We start from the raw sequence: 23,167 nt of genomic DNA, 5'->3' as shown, positions 1-23,167 counted from the left end.
ACTCTAGGAATTTTTCAATGTTTATGTTGAGGATTTTCTATATAGACAAACATTTCACTGGTAAACAGAGACAGTTTTATTTCTCTTTTTCCATTTTGTATTGCTTTTCTTTTTCTTGCTTTGTCGTACTAGTTAGAATTCCCCATACTGTGCTGAATAGGAGTAGTGAGAGTGGACATCCATGCCTTGGTCTCAGTTTTAGAGTGATAGCATTCAGTTCTTCACTCTTAGTTGCAATTTTAAAAAACAAATATTCTGTACCCAGTTGAAGAATGTCCCTTCCCTTGCTATTCCAGTTTGCTAAGGGTTTTAATCATGAATGGATATTGAATTTTGTAAAATGCCTTTTCTGCGTCATTTGCTATGGTCATGTGCTTTTCTTCTGTAGCCTGTTGTTATGGTGGATTACATTGATTGATTTTGGAATATTGAACTAGCCTTGCATTTCTTAAATAAACCTCACTGGCCATATTACATTATTTTTCTTATATATTGCTGGATTCAATTTGCTAATATTTTGTTGATTTTGCATCTATATTCATGAGATATATTGGTCTGTATTTTCCCTTTTTGTGTTGGCTTTGTCTGGTTATGATATAAGGGTAATGTCAGCCTCATAAAATTAGTTGCAAAGTGTGGTCTTCTATTTTCTGGAAAAGATTATGTAGAATTGGTGTTACTTTAAAAACAAATGTTCAGTAGAATTAACCACTGAAACCATCTGGAACTAGATATTTCTTTTTTGAAAGGTTTTTAACTACAAATTTAATTTGTTTAATACCTTTAAAAAGCTTTTACTTGAAGCCATATGACATTTGGTAAAGCTATAGGTAAGGGTTTGTAGGAAAGTGAGGTAAATATTATAGAAAACTAAAGGAAAAGGAATCCTTTTTATTTAGGAACAGCATTGTCTGCAGCAGGAAAGTGTACTGGTTCATCAATCTAAGAAGACTTCCCCAGAAATGCTGAAGGTACTACTTGGTTTATTTCTTCTTATAGAAAATGTAAAAGAAGAGAGAGAAACTGAATAAAAACTGTTAATAAAAACCAGCTATAACTTGATGGCTCTGAAAAATTTCAAACTTTTTCTGGAAAATAATGCTGAATAATTAAAATCAAGCAATTATTTTAATAATTAAAATAATTAAGATCAAATTGCATCAGATCAAAGAAGAGGTACAGGGCACTTTCAGGAAACCATGATCTAATGATGAAGCCAAAGGTTTGGTTGTCAAGTTCCTTGTTAAGATTACATGTGGCCACTCAGTGTTTCTTAGAGTTCAGGCCCTTGAAAGTGTTTCAATGTATATCTCCCAGATCCTTTCAGTGAATAGGGCTCCTAAGAAGTCTAAGAGTGCTGTGTCTAACAGTTTCAGCAGAAACTCAAGGTAGGGAAAGGTTTAAGCTTATGGAGGTTTGAAAGTATGCCTGTGTCTATGCAGTGACCCCCATTAAAAATTCGCAGAAGACACAAAGTTTGAAAAATAGAATTATATTTGCAGAAATATTTCTGGCCAAAAGGGGGCAGAGATTGTATAAAATGATATGAAGTTTTTGGAACCATGAATTCTACTGTCAGGCCATCAAGTGAGAAAAGTTCTCAGCTGCAAATTCTTACTACCTTTCATGAAAACAGAAGGATGACTCAACCAGGGTAGAAACAAGTTCTCAGAGGGCAGAGCCCAGAGCTATGGAGAGTTATTCTCAGATCTTCAGAAATAGTCAAGGAAATTTACATTTTGACAATAGGATTTCAGAATTGCTGTGAACAAGTGCCTTCTTTTCTTCCTTTCGAGCATAACTGTCTATAGCAATTATCCTCTGCTTGTTCTACCACAATATAGTGGGGGTATTGAGAGGCAGATAAATTGCTCCTTTAGATTCACAAATGTATATCTAGAGAGGACTAAATTCAAGGAGCTCTTCTTCATGAACTTTGAGCTAATGTTCAACAAAAAGAAACTTTTGTTAGGAGACTTAGAGGATGAGTATATTTTACACATGAAGGGAGTACAGATAATTTTTTGCCAGAGGTCATAAGTGCCCTCTTATGGTTTTAAAAATATGTCCATAAATTCTTTACTACTTCTCCCTTTGAGTGTGAGCTGGATGTAGTGATTTGCTCCTAATGAAGAGAATATGGTGGAAATAATGCTATGTCATCTTCAATACTGGGTTATAAAAAGACCATAGATTCCAGTTTGGGTGCAGTATCTCTCCTGCATCACTTGTTCGGAGGCAACACATGTAATGAGAGGCCCTGTGGAGAAGTCAGTATGACAAAGATTCCTGTCAACTGTTATGTGACTTTGAAAATAGAACCTCTATCTTTATTAAGTCTTCAGAAACCATAGTCTTGGTCAGCAGTTTGACTGAAATGTTGTGTGAACCCTGAGCAGAAATATTCAGTTTAGCTACTTCTAGGTTCCTGATCCTCAGAAACCATGTGAGATGTAATGTTTGTTGTTTCAAACCGCTGTTTGTTATGCAGCAATAGCTAATCACTACATGCTCGATGTGGGCTTCCCAGGTGGCACTAGTGACAAAGAACCCACCTGCCAATGCAAGCGCCATCAGACGTGAGTTCGATCCCTGGGTGGAGACAATCCCATGGCAACCCACTCCAGGATTCTTGCCTGGAGAATACCATGGACAGAGGAGCCTGGAGGGCTACAGTCCATAGGGTAGCAGAGTCTGACACAACCGAAGTGACTTAGCACGCATGTACACTCTCTATGCCACTCTCTCCTCTCTGGTATATGGTGTCCTGTAAATTCTAGCCATCTTGCTCTGTCTTCTCAACTCATCTAGCCTTCATGACTCTGTTTAGATTTCTCTTCCCCTTGCTGAAGCTTCTAAGTTGCTACCAGGTAGTACGCTGGGGAAAACAGTGTTTTGTTTTGTTTTGTTTTTTAATATTTTTTCTGTTTTCTAATTGCTTAAGATGAGAGTTAAATCTGGTTCCTGTTACTCTATCATGGCCAGAGCTAGCTTAAAAGTCTTGATTTCGATTTAGATGTGAGTGCTACCGGCAGTTGATATCCTCATGCAGCTCAGTGAAAGGGTTCTTTGTATTTTCTTAAGATTTTAAAGTTTTTTGGAGTGAGGAAAGGATTTGAGACTAGCTTTAGGTCGTGAGAGGCTTAGGGCCAATGAGTGAAGAGAATGATGAAAAGCTGAAGGCCTCAAAGTCAACTTTCTACATAGAGAAGCATGGGTTATAAAATGCAACATGTGAGCACCCGGGGTATAAGAACAGTTGGTTCCACTTACTCTGATGCTTTGTCACTTACCTCCACCCCATAAAAGCAGGGCTTGGTTGACGCTAGCTACCATCTGGTGACATATGTAGTGACCTGTCTTTACTAACATATTTTTCCCAGCTGCTGTTTTCTTTCTCTAGGGTTGGTAATGCACACACATGTCACAGTTCTGCCTTTTTTCCTCTATTTCATCACGTACAATCCAATTAATTCAAAATCAGGCCAGTTCTTTCTTTTTCTTTTTTCACGTACATACATACTCAATCCCAATTTAACTGATGCTCTTACTTGCACCTCTTAAGTCTCTTCTACTTAATCAAAAAATCTTCACACAAGTCATTTCTCTCTTAGACTTATTCTCTCTGTAAGATAGATAAATCATGCTGATAGTAACTGATCACCAACAGATACAGCCTTGTAATTCTGGATCAAGGAATTGGAATCAAATACCACATAGAAATCAATCTCTATCATCTTCTAAAGCATCTTAGAGAATTTCCTGAGAATTTCCACACACATTTGGTAGATAAATCTCTGTATTAGACAGGGTGATGTAAAGAAAGATATACAAAAGAAATAATTCCTACCTTTCCAGAAAATTGATAGTCTATAGAAGAAATATTTACACGAGTCATTACAACTCAAATGATTTATAAAAGCCTTTGAAAATAGACAAATAAATTATAACAGTATTTCAAATAGGAGAAAGAGTAGAACCAGCTGGGAGTTAGGCAAACTTTTCTGTAACAGGATTAACCTTTACTGTAAGGGATTGGAATGGTTAATGGCTGTTATATAGCTGGAGACAAGAAAAGGGAAAGATGAGAACTTACATAGGCAATCTGTGCTTTTAAATATATTTAATCATACAGCTCATCTAGTTTTAAGGAATCACAAATGTACTCCAACAAATACACACAATTCAATAGGCATTCCTTCTATAGGTTTACATTTTTGTTGATGTTTTGGTTAAAATTACATGAGAAACACTTTAAGATTCAAATCCTTGTGGAGGTGTTTCGTTGAAACTAACCTTCGGTGTTAAACATTTGCTTTATTTCTTAAAAATAAACTGCCTCTGATTTCTTGCCCAGTTTTAACTCCATGTAATTGAGTCCCATAAAAACGAGGGTGTAGATACTTCTTGAGTGTCTGGAAACTCACACCCAGCCTAGTTACTCCAGCTCTATAGAGATTTTACAAGACAAGGTTTGGAGACAGACATACCTAGAGTGTCTTTGTGTTTGTTTTGAAATTCTGGACAACTCAAAGAAAGTATTCTAGGACCCTGCTTATTCAAACAATGGGTTTCCTTTGAAATAAGATCATGTGCCTCCCTTAAAGACAGAGTAGTCACCTTTGACACTAAGAACAGAAGGTAAAACAACAAAGGATGCGGGGAACCAACCTCAGTGCTGGAATTTTAAAAAACTGATTTGCATTAACTCTTATTTATAGGTACCTGGCCTAGTTCGGAGGCTGCAAATGGCAGGTTAGATCAATCACCCTGGAGCCTGGTGTGAAAGTTTTGATGTGACCAAGAGAAAGGTGTGTGTGTGGGGGGGGGAGGATGGGGGGTGGGGGGCTGGGGGGAGTAGGAACTATGAAGAGCTGCCACAGAAGTAGCAAGAATATTTAAGGTTGAACTGCTCTTCAAAGACAGAAGTAGTAAAAACATCTTTTTTTAAAGGAACAACACCAACAAGGTAAAAAGGGCAAAATAAATTCATTTGGCTTGAGATCTTTAGACTACAGTATTTAATGCTGGTTTCTTTCATCTCACCGTTATTTGAAGTGTGTATGAGAGCGAGAGAAAGAGAGAGAGAGGGAAACTGATAGCACTCATGAATAGAAAGCCAGAAAGATAAGCTGGGACAAGGGGCTATGAAATGTCAGGGTGTCTACTGTCCTGGGAACCTTTGAAGCACACTCCATGACGAATTACTTTATCTCCAGCCTTAGAAGATTCCTGGAGACAAAGATGGGGAGAAAAATCGAAGGTCGTTGACAAATGGGGCCGCTGCTTTGTGCTCCAGTCTGCACTAAATTTGGCTTTGTGTGCTGTGCGGATGGGTGGAGAACTCCACTGAAAGAGGAACCCTTTGTAACGGGGTGGGAGGTGGGGAGGGGACGGCCCTTCTACCTGCACACACCTCAGCAGGGAGAAGGCGGTGCAGCCTAAGGATGCAAATCTGCCTCCCAGAATGGCCAATCAGGAGTCAGGTGAGGGAATTTGGGTCCCCACCCCGCCCCAACCGCGCGTGTGAGCACGTGTGCAGTGTTCTGGAACCTTTGTCCCGCAAAGTCACGCTTGGCGGCCGCCCCTTGGTTCCTTTTTCTCGTCGGATCTGCCTGTCTTTTTTTTTTTTTAATCCTCTCCACACCCACCTCACGAGTAGTGTCTTCCCCTCATCCCCTTCCAAATTCCCTGCCGCGCCGCGGCGGGTGGGATCCCGGAGCCGGTCCCGAGGAGGGTGCCAGGACCGTGGCACCAGCCCCTGGCAGTTCCGCGCGGGTGCCGGCGACGAGCCTCGGCTCGGACACTGCGGCGCTCCTGCCCGCGCGGGGCCGTCCTCCGCCCGTCCTGAGGCAGCGCTGCCCGCCTTGCGCCTGCCGGCTCTCGGCTGACCGTGGCTGGGCTGTCCTGAGGGGCTCCGGAAACTCCTGCGACATCCAGAACACAGAAAACAGAATCCGCACCTAATTCGCCGGGCAGCCGGGGCGCTGCGGGGCCGCGGCGCTGCCTGCCCCCGCTCCTCCCCCACCCCACCCCCACCCGTGCTCCGGCAGCCTCTCGGAGTCACAGAGCAGCCCCCACCCCACCCCCCGGCAGACAAAGGGCCTGGGCAAACTCGCCGCCCGGCCTCCTTGCGCTCCGGGAGGCGGCGGCGGCGGCGGCGGAGGCGCTGGCGGTGGGTCGCGCAAAAGGAGGCGCGCGCGCGGCCCGGGAGCGCGGTCTGGGGAAGAGCCGCGAGATGCGCCTGACTCACATCTGCTGCTGCTGCCTCCTCTACCAGCTGGGGGTCCTGTCGAATGCGGTCGTTGCAGGTAAGTTCTTCCGTGACTTTGGGCTTGCTTTTCCAGCTTCCCCAGCCAGAGACCTGGAACGCACGGGTCGCCGGGGCTGGCGCAACTGTGCGCGGTGAGCAGGGCTTACTGCTGCTGCTGCAGCTAAGTCACTTCAGTCAGCGGGCAGCAATTAAAAAAAAAAAAAAAAAAAGCCGTGCGGGTGCTGGGCAGAGGGTCACGCTCCTGAGCTAAGCGCACTTCTCGTGGCCTCATTTCAACAACGTGAAATGCTTAGTTTTCCTCTCCTGAGAGTTAATAGTATGTGCAAAGGTACGTTTACAGCACCTGGAGGAAATCTGGGAAGTAAAGAAATTGATAGCGCTGCCTTGCTCTGGCAGATACTGAAGGAAAATTTTTAATTGTGCTGGAGTCTTTGCACCGGTTTTCTTTTCTTCAACTAAGTGCTGTCAACAAACTTTGCAGCCCCGCTTTCTCCCTCCCCCCGCCCCGATAATCGTACTTTTATTTTGAAAATGCTGGGGTCTGTAATCTGATCGCCAGACTTCACGGGTTGTAAGTTTCAGGGCTAGACGGGTGGTCTCCAGCGCGTTAGCCGTGATCCCTGTGTCTGTGCAGAGTGTGAACCCTGGGATGCTAGTGCTCCTGAGACCGCGACTCTTTAAGCCCCGCACTTCTGTCTGCCCCCGCCCGCAGGGCTGCAGTTCGCCTCCGATCGCGAGGAGTGGGAAGTCGTGTTTCCTGCACTCTGGCGCCGGGAGCCGGTGGACTCGGCCGGCGGCAGCGGGGGCAGCGCGGACCCAGGCTGGGCGCGCGGAGCTATGGGCGGCGGAGGCGTCCGGGCGCCGGCAGCCAGCAGCTCCCGCGAGGTGCGCTCCGTGGCCCCGGCGCCGCCCCAGGAGCCTGTGGAAGGCGGATCTGAGCCGCGGCCCCGACCCTCGCCGCCCGGGGGCGAAGAGGATGAGGAGCTCGAGTCTCATGAGCTGCCGCGGGGATCTAGCGGGGCTGCCGCCCTGTCCCTGGGCGCCCCGGCCTCGTGGCAGCCGCCGCCCCCGTCTCCGCCCCCAGCCCAGCCAGCCGAGCCGGACGGCGAAGAGGTTCTGCTGCGGATCCCGGCCTTCTCCCGGGACCTCTACCTGCTGCTCCGGAGAGACGGCCGCTTCCTGGCGCCGCGCTTCGCTGTGGAAGAGAGGCCGAGTCCGGGCCCGGGCCCCACGCGGGCGGCAGCCGCCCCGCGCCCTCCCGCGCCGCTTGACGCCGCCTGCTTCTACACTGGGGCTGTGCTGCGGCAACCCGGCTCGCTGGCCTCTTTCAGCACCTGCGGAGGTGGCCTGGTAAGCGCCTTTCCTTCCCCAGCTCTCCTCTTCCCCCTGCCACTCCTCCCTCTGCCCTTGTCGACCAGGCAAATTTGCCTGCACCTCATCCCATTCAGAGCGCGCCCTGAACTTCGCCCAGCCTACACCACTACCGTTTAGCGCCCACGGAACACCTCCTGGGCAGTCAGTGAATCCGAAATCTAATTGAATGGATTAATAGCCTTCTGCTAGATGCTTATACATTTTTTTCGGAATTACTAGGTAACACTGTCTCCTTGCAACCCTTCCCACTGGTTTTGTTTCTGCTTTTCAAAATAAGCCCACCACGTAGTGTCTTTTAGGAGATTGGAAGATAACAAATTAATTCACTGCTCAATCTCCTCCTCCTTGCCCCCGCCCCCAGTTTCTCATCTATTATCTCATAAGCTTTTTTTTTTCTCATGTCCTACTTCAGAGTTGTCAGAACAGTTCCCTAGGGAGTTATATTCTGACATCTGTCTGGAATTTAGACACATCCACCCTCACACGGGACACCTGTTCACTGTTCTTGTGAGCGACGAGTGGAGGAGTTAAGTCAAAGGCCGCGAACAGCTGTCTAATGGATGGCAGGAGAATCCAATCAGAGCTTGAAGGGTTATGGTTCTAAGATTTAACACTTCTAAGGTTTACATACTATTTGGCCATAGTTTCTTTTCTTTTTCTCCACTCCAGGGAGGAAAGTAGCTCAGCTGAGAGCCTGGCTCAGAGGCGAGCCGGAACTAGAAAATAAAAGCCATTTGCTCTGTCTGAACAATAGGGATTATCATTCGACTTCCACCCCCTCTGTTTTGACCCGGGGTGTGGGATAATTGTTACCTCCTGTTAAATTGGCCTTTGCTTTGTGGTAGACATAACATGCAATGTAGAAGTACCATCGCTATACGTCCATTTCAGTGTTAAGTACATACACCTTGTGTGGCCGTCATCACTGTTAACGTTAATAATTCTTTAAGGCAAAATCCGCAAAATATTATAAACACCCATGTGATTTGTGTCTTAATTTTGATATTCCAATTGAGCCATTGATGAGATCCTCAAGGACTTCTTTAAAAGCAACCTGCTCATTTGGAGAAAAATCCAATAGGAAGAGACAGCAGAAGACATCAGCATAGTCAGAGCCACCCAGAGCCATGAGATGGAAAAAATGGTTTAAAATCCAAACAAAATGAAACTGGAATTTTTTACCTATGGCCTTCTATGGTCCCATAGCAAAAGTGATGTATAATGCTGAATAGGGCTATATTTTAGCAGATGCTCATAATGATGAATATTCAAATTTGGACATTTTTAGCCATAAGGGGAAAAAATGACATGGAAAAATTACATGAAAAACTTTAAAAAATGGTTTTTTTTTTGTGGAACTAATGTTTGAACACTTCACTGGGGGAGACATTCTGTAGGGATTTCATTGTCCACTGGTTTTTGGCCGGGGATTAAATAATTACATATAGAAAGTTCCTGATGCAGTAGAACCAATAGGGGATGAAGCATTTCAGCAATGTGGGTTTTTGGTCAGATTTTCCAAATTAACTATGCCTTCTCTCCATCCTTCGAAGAACAAAGTTACAATTATGAGTAGGTTTTTCGTAGACTGAATAGGAGTTTTACACACCTCCCTGCTTATCATGTTGGACTTTTACTCACTTTTCCTATTAGCTCCATATATGTATTCTGAACTGGGAAGTCTTTGTTGTTGAGGAAAATTGACTTCACCAGAAATGCAGTGTAGCAGTCAGACTTGGAGTAAAAAGTTAGGCAAATAGCCAAGAAGGGTAGGTTTGTTACTCTAGACTCGACTATGCCAGCCCTTTCCCTTATGGGGGTGGATTAGGAAAGAGAAAGCATAATTTGTTATCTGAGCTCTGACATTGGCCTATTCCCTGATGATTGACAAGTCCCTTACCTCTCTGGGATCCAGTTTTCATAAGTAAAATGAGAGTATCTGATGATTTAATTAAAATTGGATGATAGAATGAGAATTTTCCTACATGCTAAATATATTCTAGGGGCTTGCAGATGAGAACATCATATACATGTAGATAGGATATAAGTAGTCGTGAAACAGTGACATACCAGCATGACAAAATGATAAATCAGATGTATGCCTGAGGCTAAGTCATGCTTGGGGAGTTTGGGAAGGCTTCCCAGGGGAAAGAAAAGTTCAGTGGATTTTGAAGCATGAGAAGCCGAATTTCTCCAGGCACGGAAGGGCTGGGAGTGCTGAGGATAGAGGGAAGAGACTGTGATGTGAAAATGTAGAGCCTATCAAGGGAGTGAAACAAACAAACAAAAAGCAAAACGTTTCCTCTGAGGAGGCCAGAAAGTGCAGTAAGGGGAAGTGATGCTAAACTGCCAGGTGAGAGCAGACCTCAAACGTCTTATCTGCTAGAGCCTGGGCCTTTTCTGTTCAACTGTTGGTTATTGTAGGACTACATTGTTGTTCCTCTCTGTTTCCAAAATTCTGTGACCCAGTAATTCTAATGTGAGGCATCCTGATGTCTTTCTATGAAGGTGCATTCTTTATAAATGCAACTCTTTTAGTCTGCACCATTTTCTTTACAGTAAAAGCTTTCTGGTTGTCAGTCACACAAAGAGTAGATCAGGAAGTTTCCTTTCCTTTCGCCTCGCTCAGTAGTGAATTTTTCCCACTTGTACCTGAATTCTTCAACACCTTTTGGATTATTACATATTTGAAAGGTTCTAAAAGTCTCTGTGAAAGGAAATAGATCATTAAAGAAAGAGTTATCAACTCTTGCAGAGTGGTGAGTATTTATAAGACTGGCCAATTCATTCTCCAGATATCAATCTGACTTGTGCTGTGAAGGGAAAAGTGGTTGAATGGAGATTTTGGTTATAGGTTCTGGTATGGCTTCTTCTAAGTACTTAATGTTTCTGGATCCCATTTCCCCTATTTATAAAATGCACAAATTGTATATCTATCACTTATTGTATGACATATTCTTATGATTTATTTTCCCTTATTAGTCTCTAATGAGGGCTTCCTATATGGTACCATGGTAAAGAATCTGCCTTTCAGAGCAGGAGACACAGGAAACCTGGATTCTATCCCTGGGTTTAGAAGATCCCCTGTAGGAGGAGATGGCAACCCACTCCAGTATTCTTGCCTGGAGAATCCCATGGACAGACGAGCCTGGAGGGCTACAGGCCATAGGGTCGTGAAGAGTCTGACATGACTGAGTGACTGAACACACACATTAGTCTCTAATATTGAAAAATAATCTTATTTGAGCCATATATTAGATCTAATGATCACATTAATAATAATAAATAATTAAACATTTATTGAACAACCCTTTTGAGCAAGGCATGGTATACAAAGAGAATACAAAAAGAAGATGAGGAAGGCTTAGTATGTTTCAAGGAGATCCCAATCTGGCTTGCCAGTCAAAATATAAACAGGGAAATAGGGAAATAAATAGGGAAATAAAGTAGGTTGAGTTACATACAAATGTAGGAATGTCCCAAGTGCCATGATGATACTGTCTTGTTCATCTCTTCGTTTTCGGAACGTTGTAAGATATCTAGTTTTTAGAGACAACCAGTAAAAGTCACTAAATAAAACTACGCATATGGTAGTTTATTCTGTTTTAAATAGTAATCTCTAAAAAGTACAAGAAAGCAACAGATTCTGTGAAAGACTGAAAAAATCATGTTTGTTCAAAATTGACAAACAAAAAGCACACCTCAGCACTGGGCCAAGATAAACTAGATCAGTGCATTCCTTGCCTATGATTCTCTTTAGATGAACTATTGAAATGGCTCTCAGTAATATTTATTTTCCCAGAATGATAAAGAGTAAGTACTAAACCTTAAATTTGGTGTTTCGTAAGTTTAAGGTTTTATGTAGTAGTTGTTCTGAAAAGTTCTTGATACAAAATCAGCAGTCCTGTGTAAATTTCAGGTTTTTGAATTTACTCTCTCATGTAAATCAAAGTATTCTGAGCCATGGCAAGTTTAGAACACATAAATTTGGGAGCATCCTTTTTGGACAAGGAGCTTCACCAAGTACCAGTACAGAAATAGGAGAGGAGGGTATGAGGATAGGGAAAGAGTAGTGCAGATCCAGGAGAACTGAACTAGAAATAGAATAAGTATCCAGATGAAAAAGTAAGATTGCAGACTAGTTTCACACATCCGGTGACTTTGTTCAAGACAAATCTTAGCAATGACAGAGACAATATATTCTAAATAAATCTAAAGCAGTATTCGAAAAGAATGCCATCAGTACATCAGAAATTTTGAATATCTCCTGAAAGACTGCAAACTGTGGATCAGATTAGTGGAAAACATATAGGTATTAGAGAACATGTATGAATGGTGGCAGGTATGGCAGAGGTGCTGCTGCACACATGGGGAAGGAGAAGGCCATGAACGGAAGGGGACCCTGGAATAGCAACACTCCTGGGTTTGTCTGCTATCTAGTTGTGCCAAGCAACAGAGGCCAAATGTGTGTCTCTGGGCAAGAGCGGAGAGAACAGAGATAGAGCTTTCCTGACATGTACGTGATACCAGAGGATAGAGAGTCTCCACTCTCAGGACCTGAGCCATTGGCTTCCTGCATCCAGTACATGGTCCCACATGGCTCTCCAAATAACTAGAGGCAAGCTGGTCACAACGGGTGGGTGAACAGGAGACCACAGAGGAGCTGACACCTACGAATATCACACTCTTAAGAAAACAAACCATATAAAAGAGGGTCATCAAACTGATTAAAACCATGGAGCAACAATCCTAATCGATTACGTAGAATAACTGAAATATAAGAAGGGACATATATCCTATGGACAGAGGAGCCTGGTAAGCTATAGTCCATAGCGTCACAAAAAGTGCTCAGGGCTGGTGCACTGGGATGACCCAGAGAGATGGGATGCGGAGGGAAGTGGGAGGTGGGGTTCAGGATGGGGAACACATGTATACCCATGGCTGATTCATGTCAATGTATGGCAAAAACCACTACAATATTGTGTAGTAATTAGCCTCCAATTAAAAAAAAACAAGATATAAAAGGTGCCTAGAAACAAGTGCTAGATGCTGAGACAAAGGAAGAAAACATATTAGAAGCTGACATGATCCAACTCCACTATTTACTAGCATGAAAAAAAAAAAAAAAGACGACACAACTAGCACGCATGGGATAAAATCCAGGACCAGTGCTGTCCATAAGAAAGGATTAGATACAACAGAACTCACATTATATGGTCATTAGAAATAGAAATTACATAGATGAACTGATAAGTAAGTTTGTGACCTAGAAGGCAAACCTAGAAATTATCCCAGAATAGAATATAAAGGACAAATGGATGCAAAATACAAAAGAAAAGTTGTAAGCCATGAATCAGATCTAGATGGTCCAAATTTCTTTGGTGGGAGTTAATTTAAGAAAGTAAGTTAAAGGATAGAGTTTTTTAAATGCATACAAATGAGCCCTAAACATTTGATTCTAACGTAAATTACCAAAATATGCATACATTAGCCAATCTTTGGGTATGAGGCCAGATACTATGCTGTTGAATGTAGGTCATCTAACGGCTACTCCAGGTGAGGCTTACTCACCATGCGCCAAAACCATTTTCCAATATAGGTTGCTATATTTGGAATAAAAATTAAAAGACAAATGCAAGGCAATTTCTGTGTAGAACCCTGGACATTTGAAACTTTCAAATCCTGTACAGTTTCATCCCAAACAAAATTATAGCACTTTTTTCTTAAGCCACTGGTTTTTCCAGAACTTTCATGAAATCAAAGACATGCTTTGCACTTCTATTTCCCAGACATTAGTATTTAGGGTTTGATTAAATTATGTGATTACTAAATGTTGTGAACATGTGTTCAAACAAATATAGTTGATTCTTGGTGAACATGCAGGCTGACTGGTGAGAGTAATTGTGTGCAGCAAGATGAGGGAGGAATTAATTGCTGTGAGCGTTGAGCATATTGCATATTTTAATTCATTCAGTGATTTGAGATGAATTAGCTGATGGAACCTGTGTTGGTTAGGTAGAGGGTAAGAGCTTTCTATGATGTCAATCACATTTGCCCCAGAGATAAAGGAGGTTGCACACCCGCAGATGGAAGGATCAACCATTAAACTCAGAGTAGCATAAATAGAGACCCAAACCTAGACTCATTGTGGCAGAATATTAGAAAGTCAAAGAGAAAGAGAAAAATTCTATGTGTTTAGTAAAGGAAAGGTTATCTACATTAAAATGTATGAAGTTGGTATGAGAGATTGAATTAGTAATGCTGGATGTGAGAAGGTCATGAGCTGATAGCTTCAGATTTCTGAGGAAATGTGATTTTGAATCCTGGATTCAGCCAAACTGCCATTTAAACCTAAAGGGAGAATAAACTCATTTTCAAAATTGTAAGGACCGAGACTTTACCACACAGCACCTCCAAAAAGTTATGCAACAAAACAGTCTTCCTCTAAAACCCTTTCCCCGGTATTAGTATCCCGTTGCAGAGGAGAAGGAAATGGCACCCCACTCCAGTGTTCTTGCCTGGAGAATCCCAGGGATGAGGGAGCCTGGTGGGCTTCTGTCTATGGGGTCGCGCAGAGTTGGACACGACTGAAGCGACTTAGCAGCAGCAGCAGCAGCAGCATCTGCTGCAGAGGTGACCGGGCTTCTCTGATAGCTCAGTTGGTAAAGAATCCGCCTGCAGTGCAGGAGAGCCCTGTTCAATTCCTGGGTCGGGAAGATCTCCTGGAGAAAGGATTAGCCTATTCTCCAGTATTGTTGGGCTTCCCTTGTGACTCAGCTAGTAAAGAATTTGCCTGCAATGTGGGAATTTTGCCTGGGTTCAATCCCTGGGTTGGGAAGATCCCCTGGAGAAGGGAAATGCGACCCACCCCAGTATTCTGGCCTGGAGAATTCCATGGAGAATTCTCTATACAGTCCATGGAATTCTCCAGGCCATGGCGTCACAAACAGCCAGACACGATTGAGCGACTTTCACTTACTCAGTCACTCCAGAGGTGACCAAGGTTATTATAATACTTTCTAGTGTGTGATTCAGAGATAATTGATTTGTAAATGAATAAAATGTATATATAAAGAGCTTTGTAAAGCCACATTTATCCACACACGCACTGACAGGCAAGATTATCACATATGAGTGCATAAAGAGAATCTTCTTTCTTTTTTGGTGGTTCTGTTTTATCTGACTACAGAAATATGCCATAATCACCTTAATCGGTTCAGTGTGGATATATATTTGATTGATTCCAGTATGTTTCTGCTATGATTGGTGCTAAATAGATAGGACTCTATAGCTATGCCATTTTGCCTACATCATGTATAACCTTCTCAAAGGGCATGTGTGTTGGTATTTTGGGGCAAAATTGCCAGATTGCACCCCATGGAGGTGGGTGCTGCTTTACTTTCTGAGGTCAGCAGAGAACCAGAGTCCATCTTTCACATATACTGTCACCAGCATGGGTATTATTAAACATTTTGATCCTTGTAAAATCTATTAGGCAAAGAAATGAAGTTATCTCAAACTAGTTTTAATTTGCATGTTTTTGTATTATGGTGTGACTGACCATCTCCACATTTTCATTCTCATTTCCTATCCTGTAAATTTTGTGTTCATATTCTTCTACTCATTTTTTGTTAGGTTTTTGGTCTTTTTCATTTCTAATTCCAGGCTCTTTTTCTATTAGTATTTTAAAAAGAAAGGTTAATGACAAAATACTACAAGCTGAGTAGAGACAGTTTAAAAAATACATAAATTTACAAGTCATCTGTAATCTTACCATCCATAGATAAATGAATATGCTGAAAAGGAAATATAAATATTGAATGGAAATTCACTGTTTTTTCAAATGAATAGGGAAGCAGGGAAAGAAAATTTCTTCCATAACCATTTTTGATTCATAGATTGGCACAGACTATGAAAATAAATAATATCCAGTGGGCATGCTTGGGGAACACACACTTATACATTTTAGGGATGTAAATTGGGTAGATCTTCTTGTTCAGTATGTATTTAAATTTTGGACATGCTTATTTTTCAGCAATTATAGGAATCAGTGTTAGAGGAATATTCACATATGTGCAAAAGATTTATGTATAAGCCTATTCATTGCAGCATCGTTCCTTGTTTCAAGGCCTTTATAGTTTTTAAGGAACCGTCACTTTGCCTCAACTTGTCCTGCCTGTCTTTTGCACAGTTCTTTGACTTAGTAAGTGTTCAGTGTTTTATCAACTTCAAATGCATATCTCCTTAAGACATCCTATGATTTTCCAGTTTAAAAGTTAGAACGCCATGGGTGATCATGTTTCTGCTGACAGTGACACTAGAAGAAGTTTCTATACTTAGAGTGGCCAAATGCAGATACTCTGGTCTTTTTTAAGAAAGTGATATAGTAAATTCTAGTAAGACGACTCATTGTGCTGATGGAAAAAGCAATATTATACATTAAAAGTTAATAACCCCTTTCAGTTCAGTTCAGTCGCTCAGTCGTGTCCGACTCTTTGCGACCCCATGAATCGCAGTATGCCAGGCCTCCCTGTCCATCACCATCTCCCGGAGTTCACCCAAACTCATGTCCATCGAGTCGGTGATGCCATCCAGCCATCTCATCCTCTGTCGTCCCCTTCTCCTCCTGCCCCCAATCCCTCCCAGCATCACAGTCTTTTCCAATGAGTCAACTCTTCACATGAGGTGGCCAAAGTTTCCAATGAACACCCAGAGCTGATCTGCTTTAGAATAACCCCTTTAATCATATGTTAATCTGTCTTAGGGCCCTAAGAGACTTCAGGCATGGACCAGTTTTCCTTAGAAGAAATTTTGTCTATTTAATAATATTTATTTGATAATATTTAATATGAATATACACTTACTTGAAATTTATTGGCTGAATCATAAAAGTAGTATACCTTTTTAGATTCAGGAAATTCTGAGTAGCAGTCTTAAAATACTCTTTATGCAGTACTAAAACAGAGCACATTTTTATTGAGCTCATGCACAATTGAATGTTTCCACTTAATTACAGTTACATTTTTACCCAGATGGTTTTATTGCTTTGTGTTCACAAAATAAAAACTATCAGAGGAGTTCCAGGTTCCTGATAGATGGGAAGCGTATTGAGTTAGTGAAGTAATCTTGATGGGTTTTAAAGCAATGGGAGAACCAGTAGTCCCTCTTGGATTATTATTTTGGAGGGGGGGAGGGTGTTTCCTGAAAGGAAATTTTAAGATTTCCTCAGCCAAGTGAGGACCATAATTTGATGCAGAGTGCATTTAGGGTGCAGCCGTAGTGAGCACATCATCTTGTCTCCATCTCATCTTTATTCTAATGCCAAGCCTTCGACTGAGAGAAGTGAGAAAATGGGAGCTCAGCCATTTCAATGCTACCCAGATATTCGTACAGCATTATTGCATGGTGGTGTTAGAAAGGCCCTTGGGAATTAGATAGTTCAGTGCTTGCCTTTTCCAGCTGATTTCATTTCATAATTAACATCCATATATCTGCAATAAATTATTAACTGTTTCGGCTTTAACTTAGATGATCGGGCAATGGAGCTGAGGAGCACAGGCCAGTTTTAGCTTTATTTAAGCAGCTTCTGCTTTCTTACAGCTTTCTAATTTAAAAAGTAAGACCTAAATATTTTTTTTTCCCTTCAGAAGCATTTGAAGATCTTTCACTCCAGATTTTTCCTCTTCCCTCTGCCTGGCTTCACCTAAAATATATGAGCACTTTCTGCAACGAGCCCCCACCATCAGCTTTTGGCTCATAATCCTTGATGTCCGGTTTTTTAAAGTCTGGTGTGCAAACACCTGGATCGAGATCATGGCTTTGGGGAGAGATACTAGGGGCTGGAAATTCTCCACTTAAAAATCAGAATCCCAGATTGAGCCTCAAAACTAAGAAATGTATTTTATAAAAATCCAAGGTAATTCTTATACAAGCTCAAATTTGAGGGCAGTCACGCTAGTGGCTCTGAAAACTCCAGAGCTCAGGAGCTTTAAGGACTGGATCTGCATGCATCAAACTTCATATCCTCTGTGTCTTGAATGAATTTTAATACTCTTTTACCTCCAGTTATAGTAAACTTGGATACCTCCTGTCCTTCCTTTAACATCTTTCCAGGAACCCACTCAGATGCCATTGAGCTAGATAGGATTTTATGACTCAGTTATTCAATAGTCTATAAATGTGAACTAGTTGGGAGATGATATAATGGGACCTAAATGCTAGTATGAATGTTTTCCTACTCTTTAGGTGAAAAAGTATTCAGAAGTTGAAACTTACTTCCTATTTTAGAATTTAAAAGTAAATAGAACTGAATTATTTCAAATTGTCCTCAACAGTTTTATGGATAATACATTGTCCAGTTGCTCAGTCGTGTCTGACTCTTTGTGACTTCATGGACTGAGGCATGCCAGGCTTCCCTGTCCTTCACTGTCTCCTGGAGCTAGCTCAAACTCATGTCCATTGAATTAGTGGTGCCATCCAACCATCTCATCCTCTGTTATTCCCTTCTCCTCCTGCCTTCAATCTTTCCCAGCATCAGGGTCTCTTCTAATGAGTCAGTTCTTCTCATCAGATAGCCAAAGTATTTAAGCTTCAGCATCAGTCCTTCTAATGAATATTTAGAATTGATTTTCTTTAGGATTGATTGGTTTGATCTCCTTGCAGTCCAAGGACTCTCAAGAGTCTTCTCCAACACCATAGTTCAAAAGCGTCGCTTCTTCAGCACTCAGCCTTCCTTATGTTCTAGCTTTCACATCCATATATGACTATTGGAAAAACCATAGCTTTCTCTAGAAAGGAACCATTCCTTTTCTAGAAAGGAACAAAGCCCTGCTGACACCTTTACTTTGGCCCAGGAAGACCTGGGTAGGACTTCTATCCTAAAAAACTCTAAGCAAATAAAATTGTGTTGTTATAACACACTAACATCACTTCTTTGGTTCTCAGTCTTCTTTATGGTCCAACTCTCCCATCTATACATGACTACTGGAAAAACCATAGCTTTGACTATAGGGACCTTTGTCGGCCAAGTAATGTCTCTGCTTTTTAAAACACTGTCTAGGTTTGTCATAGCTTTTCCTCCAAGAAAAGCAGGAGATTTATTCTGGCTTCTGTAATAAAATGAAATTTACTAGAAATGAAGGAAGAAACATATCTTCAGAGTGAAAAGGACCCAAGATACCACCAAGTTTAGATGTGGCTGAAGAAGACTGAAGCACATTGTAGAGGAATATTAAAAAATACATGAGAAAATTGGAAACTCTTTTTGAGAGATTATCTGCACTGGAATGGCAAAGCAGTGTAGTTAGATTAAGAGACTTTGAAGATGTATGAGAATTCAATGGTAAACTATCTCAAATGGCAAAGTAACCAAACAAATCTTATCTACTTATTCACATTGCAAGAATTTGGATGTTAAGAGTCCTGTAAAACTCATTAGGGTTAACAGTCAAAAACCATTACCATGCTGAGTGGCCAGGCAGATAATTATATCAACTAATGTGATTAGTGCAAATTGTCTATCTCTATTCACTCAGTCGGCTCCAGATATCTGCCATAAGCTATTAAAACGGGCGTATGGGCTTCCCTGGTGGCTCAGATGGTAAAGAGACTGCCTGCAATGCGGGAGACCTGGGTTCGATCCCTGGGTCGGGAAGACCCCCTGGAGAAGGAAATGGCAACCCACTCCAGTATCCTTGCCTGGAAAATCCTATGGTCAAAGGAGCCTAGCAGTCTATAGTCCATGGGGTTGCAAAGAGTCAGACATGACAGCAACTTCACTATCACTATTATAATTTGTAATTGAATGCATATAAGAGCAACTAAAATGTGATAGGTACATTTCCATTATAAATGTATTATGTTACCAGCAAATATTTTAGCATGCCCAGTTCAAAGATAGACAGTTCAATTATGGACAGGAACTTACGTATAAATAGCATAGAGTCTTCCTGTCGTTGTCTGGTTGTGTGATTATGGATAAATAGAACTTCAGTAGTTTATTACAACAAAATGGAAAGTCTAAGTAATTTATTGTGGGAATAACAATTATGTTTACATACACTTAACAAAGTATAAGTCTGAGTAATTCATTGTGGAAGTATCTGTCTTTTAACATTTAATTATTTAATTCCCCATGTTATTTACTAACATGGATGATTGCATGTCTGTGTAGATTTCTGGTTAGAATTTTGTCACTTCAAAATAGATGGTTATAATTAGTAATATTTTGAAAGTATTGAATTGGTATTTTATGACAAAAGTTCCTACATAGAAATTTTTCTAAGTAAAACTTAATTATTTATCATTAGTAAGATAGATTCATGAATATGTCAAGCTGATTTTTCTAGGACAAATCATTATTTAACATGTGACAATTCTAAAGGATATTGTGAATGCTTCCCACGCAATTATCTTTTTTCAGGTACAATTTACATACCATAAATTCATCCCAATGTGCAACTCAGTGCCTTTTTTGTATGTTTACAGAACTTCACAGCCATCACCACAATTCAGTTTTAGAACATTTCTTCCACACCAGAGGTGTCCCTCATATCCATTTGCAGTCATTCTGCTCCAACCCCTAGTCCCAGGCAGCTATTCATCTGCTTTTTCTTTTATAGATTTACCTTTACGTTTCATGTAAATGAAATCATATAAAATTTGGTCTTTCGTGTCTGGCTTCTTAACCCCAGCATAATGTGTTTGAGGCTCAGCCTTGTGGTAGCATGTATCATTAGTTCATTCTTTTTTTTGCTGAATCGTAAGTCATTCTTTATCCATTCATCACTTGATGTGCATTTGATTGTTTCTACTTTTCACTATTATGAATGATACACAAATATGTATAAGTCGTTGTGTAGATACATATTTTCATTCCTGTTGGATAGATACCTAGGAGTGGAATTGTTGGGTCATATGGTAAAGTTATGTTTAATATTTTAAGAAACTGCCAAATTCTTTTACATTCTCACCAGCAATTATTAGGATTCCAGTTTTTCTACATCCTCATCAAAACTTGTTATTATCTCTTTTTGATTAAAACTATTTTTGTGGCTGTGCAATGGTATTATGATTTAACTTTGCATTTCCTAATAACCATGTTGAGGATATTTTAATGTACCTTTTCATAGCTATTCATATATTATCTTTGGTGACTTCTTTTGCTAGTTTTAAATTGGTTTTTTAAAAATTTTCATCTGTTTAGTTTTCAGAGTTCTTTGTATACTCTAGTTGTAAAATCCTTTATCGCACTTAGGTTGTTCTTCTTGTCTACAGAGGTTCCTGTTCATTTTCCTAATGGTGTCTTTCAAAGATAATTTTTATAGATTTTGAAAAAGTCCAGTTTATCTTTTTTTTTCCTTTTATGGAATGTGCTCTTAGTGTTGTAACCAAGAACTCTGTGTCTAACTCAAAGTCACATAGGCTTTCTCTTATGTTTTCTTCCATAATTTTGGTTATTAAATATAGTGTATTTTGAGTTAATTTTTGTATATGGTGTGAGATAAGAGTTTGAATTAATCTCTTTGTTTATACATATCCAGTTTTCTCTCAGCACCCTTTGTGAAAAGACCATACTTTCCTCATAAAATACCAGAGAACTTTTGTCAAAGGTCGATCATAAATGAGTTTACTTTTGTACTATTAACACTGTTTTTTAAAATCTACATGTTTATCCTTATGTTAATACCATATTCCCTTGATTTAAGAGGCTTTATATTTTTATTTGGGGAAATTCAACTTGGTTTCTTTTTTAAAAGCTTTTTTGTCTATTCTGGATCTTTTGCATTTCTATATAAATTTTGGGACCAGATTGTCAGAATCTGTGAAGCATCTGCTGGGACTTTGATAGGGATTGTGTTTAAAGACAAATTTGGGGAGAGTTTCCATCTTATAAACAATACAGATGATTTTTCTGCTATCTGAAAATTATTATCTCAGCATTCATTAGGGGATATTTTTGAATATTCCATTGACTACTAAGGGATAACAAGCTACTGATAGCCTGTGTTATAGTGGACATGCTTTAAAATTCATAAATAATTTATGAGAACAGATACCCAAAGTCACTCATTTGGAGGATATAAATAAAGCATACAAAATAGGAAATTATAAAGACTCAGTGTCTGTAGGATTAGGACATGAAAACACATCAAACTGATTTTTTAAAGTGTTCTATTTAAGTGCTTCTTTATTTACTTATATTTCTTTCCCATGGACTTCCCTGGTGGCTCAGACAGTAAAGAGTCTGCCTGCAGTGTGAGAGACACAGGTTTGATCTCAGAGTCAGGAAGATCCCCTGGAGAAGGAAATGGCAACTCACTCCAGTATTCTTGCCTGGAAAATCCCATGGACGGAGGAGTCTGGCAGGCTACAGTCCATGGGGTTGTGAAGAGTCAGACACGATTAAGTGACTTCACTTTCTTCTTTTTCTTTTGTTTATTTATTTTCTTTTCCATATAGTTAGTTCCCTGGACTATACAGTGGGCCCTTGTTTATCCATTCTGTGTATAATAGTTTACATGTGTTAATTACAAACTCCTAGTTTACTCTCCCACTTCGCAATTTTTCCCTTGGCAACCATAAGTCTGTTCTCTATGTCTGTGAGTCTGTTTCTGTTTTGTAACTAAATAAGTCATTTTCTGTCATATTTTAGTTTCTACTGCTGCTGCTAAGTCACTTCAGTCATGTCCGACTCTGTGTGACCCCATGGACGGCAGCCCACCAGGGGCCCCCGTCCCTGGGATTCTCCAGGCAAGAACACTGAAGTGGGTTGCCATTTCCTTCTCCAAAGTTTCTACATATACGTGATATCATATGATATCTGTCTTTCTCTGACTTCACTTAGTGTGATCATCTCTAGGTCCATCCACGTTGCTGCAAATGGTATTATCTCACTCTTTTTTGATGACTGAATAGTATTCCACTGTACGTTTGTACTGCATCTCTTTTATCCATCCCTCCGTTGATGGGCATGTATGTTGCTTTCACGTCTTGACTGTTCTAAGTATTGCTGCTGTAAACATTTCAGTGCATGTATCTTTTCAAATTATATTTTTGTCCAGATGTATGTCCAGGATTGAGCTTGTGGATCATATGGTAACTCTATTTTTAGTTTTTTGAGGTATGTGCATACTGTTTTCCATAGTGGTTGCACCAATTAACATTCCTGTCAATAGTGTAGGAGGGTTCCCTTCTTTCCACACTCTCTTTGGCATTTATTATTTGTATAATTTTTAATGATGACCTTTCTGACTGGTGTGAGGTGATAGCTCACTGAAGGTTTGACTTGCATTTCTCATAATTAGCAATGTTGAGCATCTTCTCATGTGCTTTTTGGTCATCTGTATGTCTTCTTCAAAGAATGTCTATTTAGGTCTTGTGTCTTTTTTTAATTGAATTGTTTGTTTTCTTGTTATTGAGTTATTGAGTTTGTATATTTTGGAAATTAAACTCTTGTCAGTTATATAATTTGTAAATATTTTCTCCCAGTGTGTAAGTTGTCTTTTCATTTTCATTTCA

The 23,167-nt window shown here is 40.6% G+C and overlaps 1 protein-coding gene across 1 annotated transcript in view; it reads left to right on the top strand.

Annotated features, from left to right (window-relative positions):
• Positions 1–6,226: 6,226 nt before the first annotated feature.
• ADAMTS19 (ADAM metallopeptidase with thrombospondin type 1 motif 19) overlaps positions 6,227–23,167 on the top strand; it is a 261,502-nt gene continuing 244,561 nt past the window's right edge. The window contains exons 1-2 of the mRNA XM_068980968.1: positions 6,227–6,311; positions 6,987–7,624. Of these exons, the coding sequence (XP_068837069.1) occupies positions 6,239–6,311; positions 6,987–7,624 (711 nt within the window). The 5' untranslated portion in view covers positions 6,227–6,238. The remainder of the gene's footprint in view (positions 6,312–6,986; positions 7,625–23,167) is intronic.

The sequence above is a fragment of the Capricornis sumatraensis genome, chromosome 9 (genome assembly GCF_032405125.1).
Source record: "Capricornis sumatraensis isolate serow.1 chromosome 9, serow.2, whole genome shotgun sequence".
Lineage (NCBI taxonomy): Eukaryota > Metazoa > Chordata > Mammalia > Artiodactyla > Bovidae > Capricornis > Capricornis sumatraensis.
The sequence above is the reverse complement of the archived record's forward strand: the minus strand, read 5'-3'. Positions and strand labels throughout refer to the sequence as shown.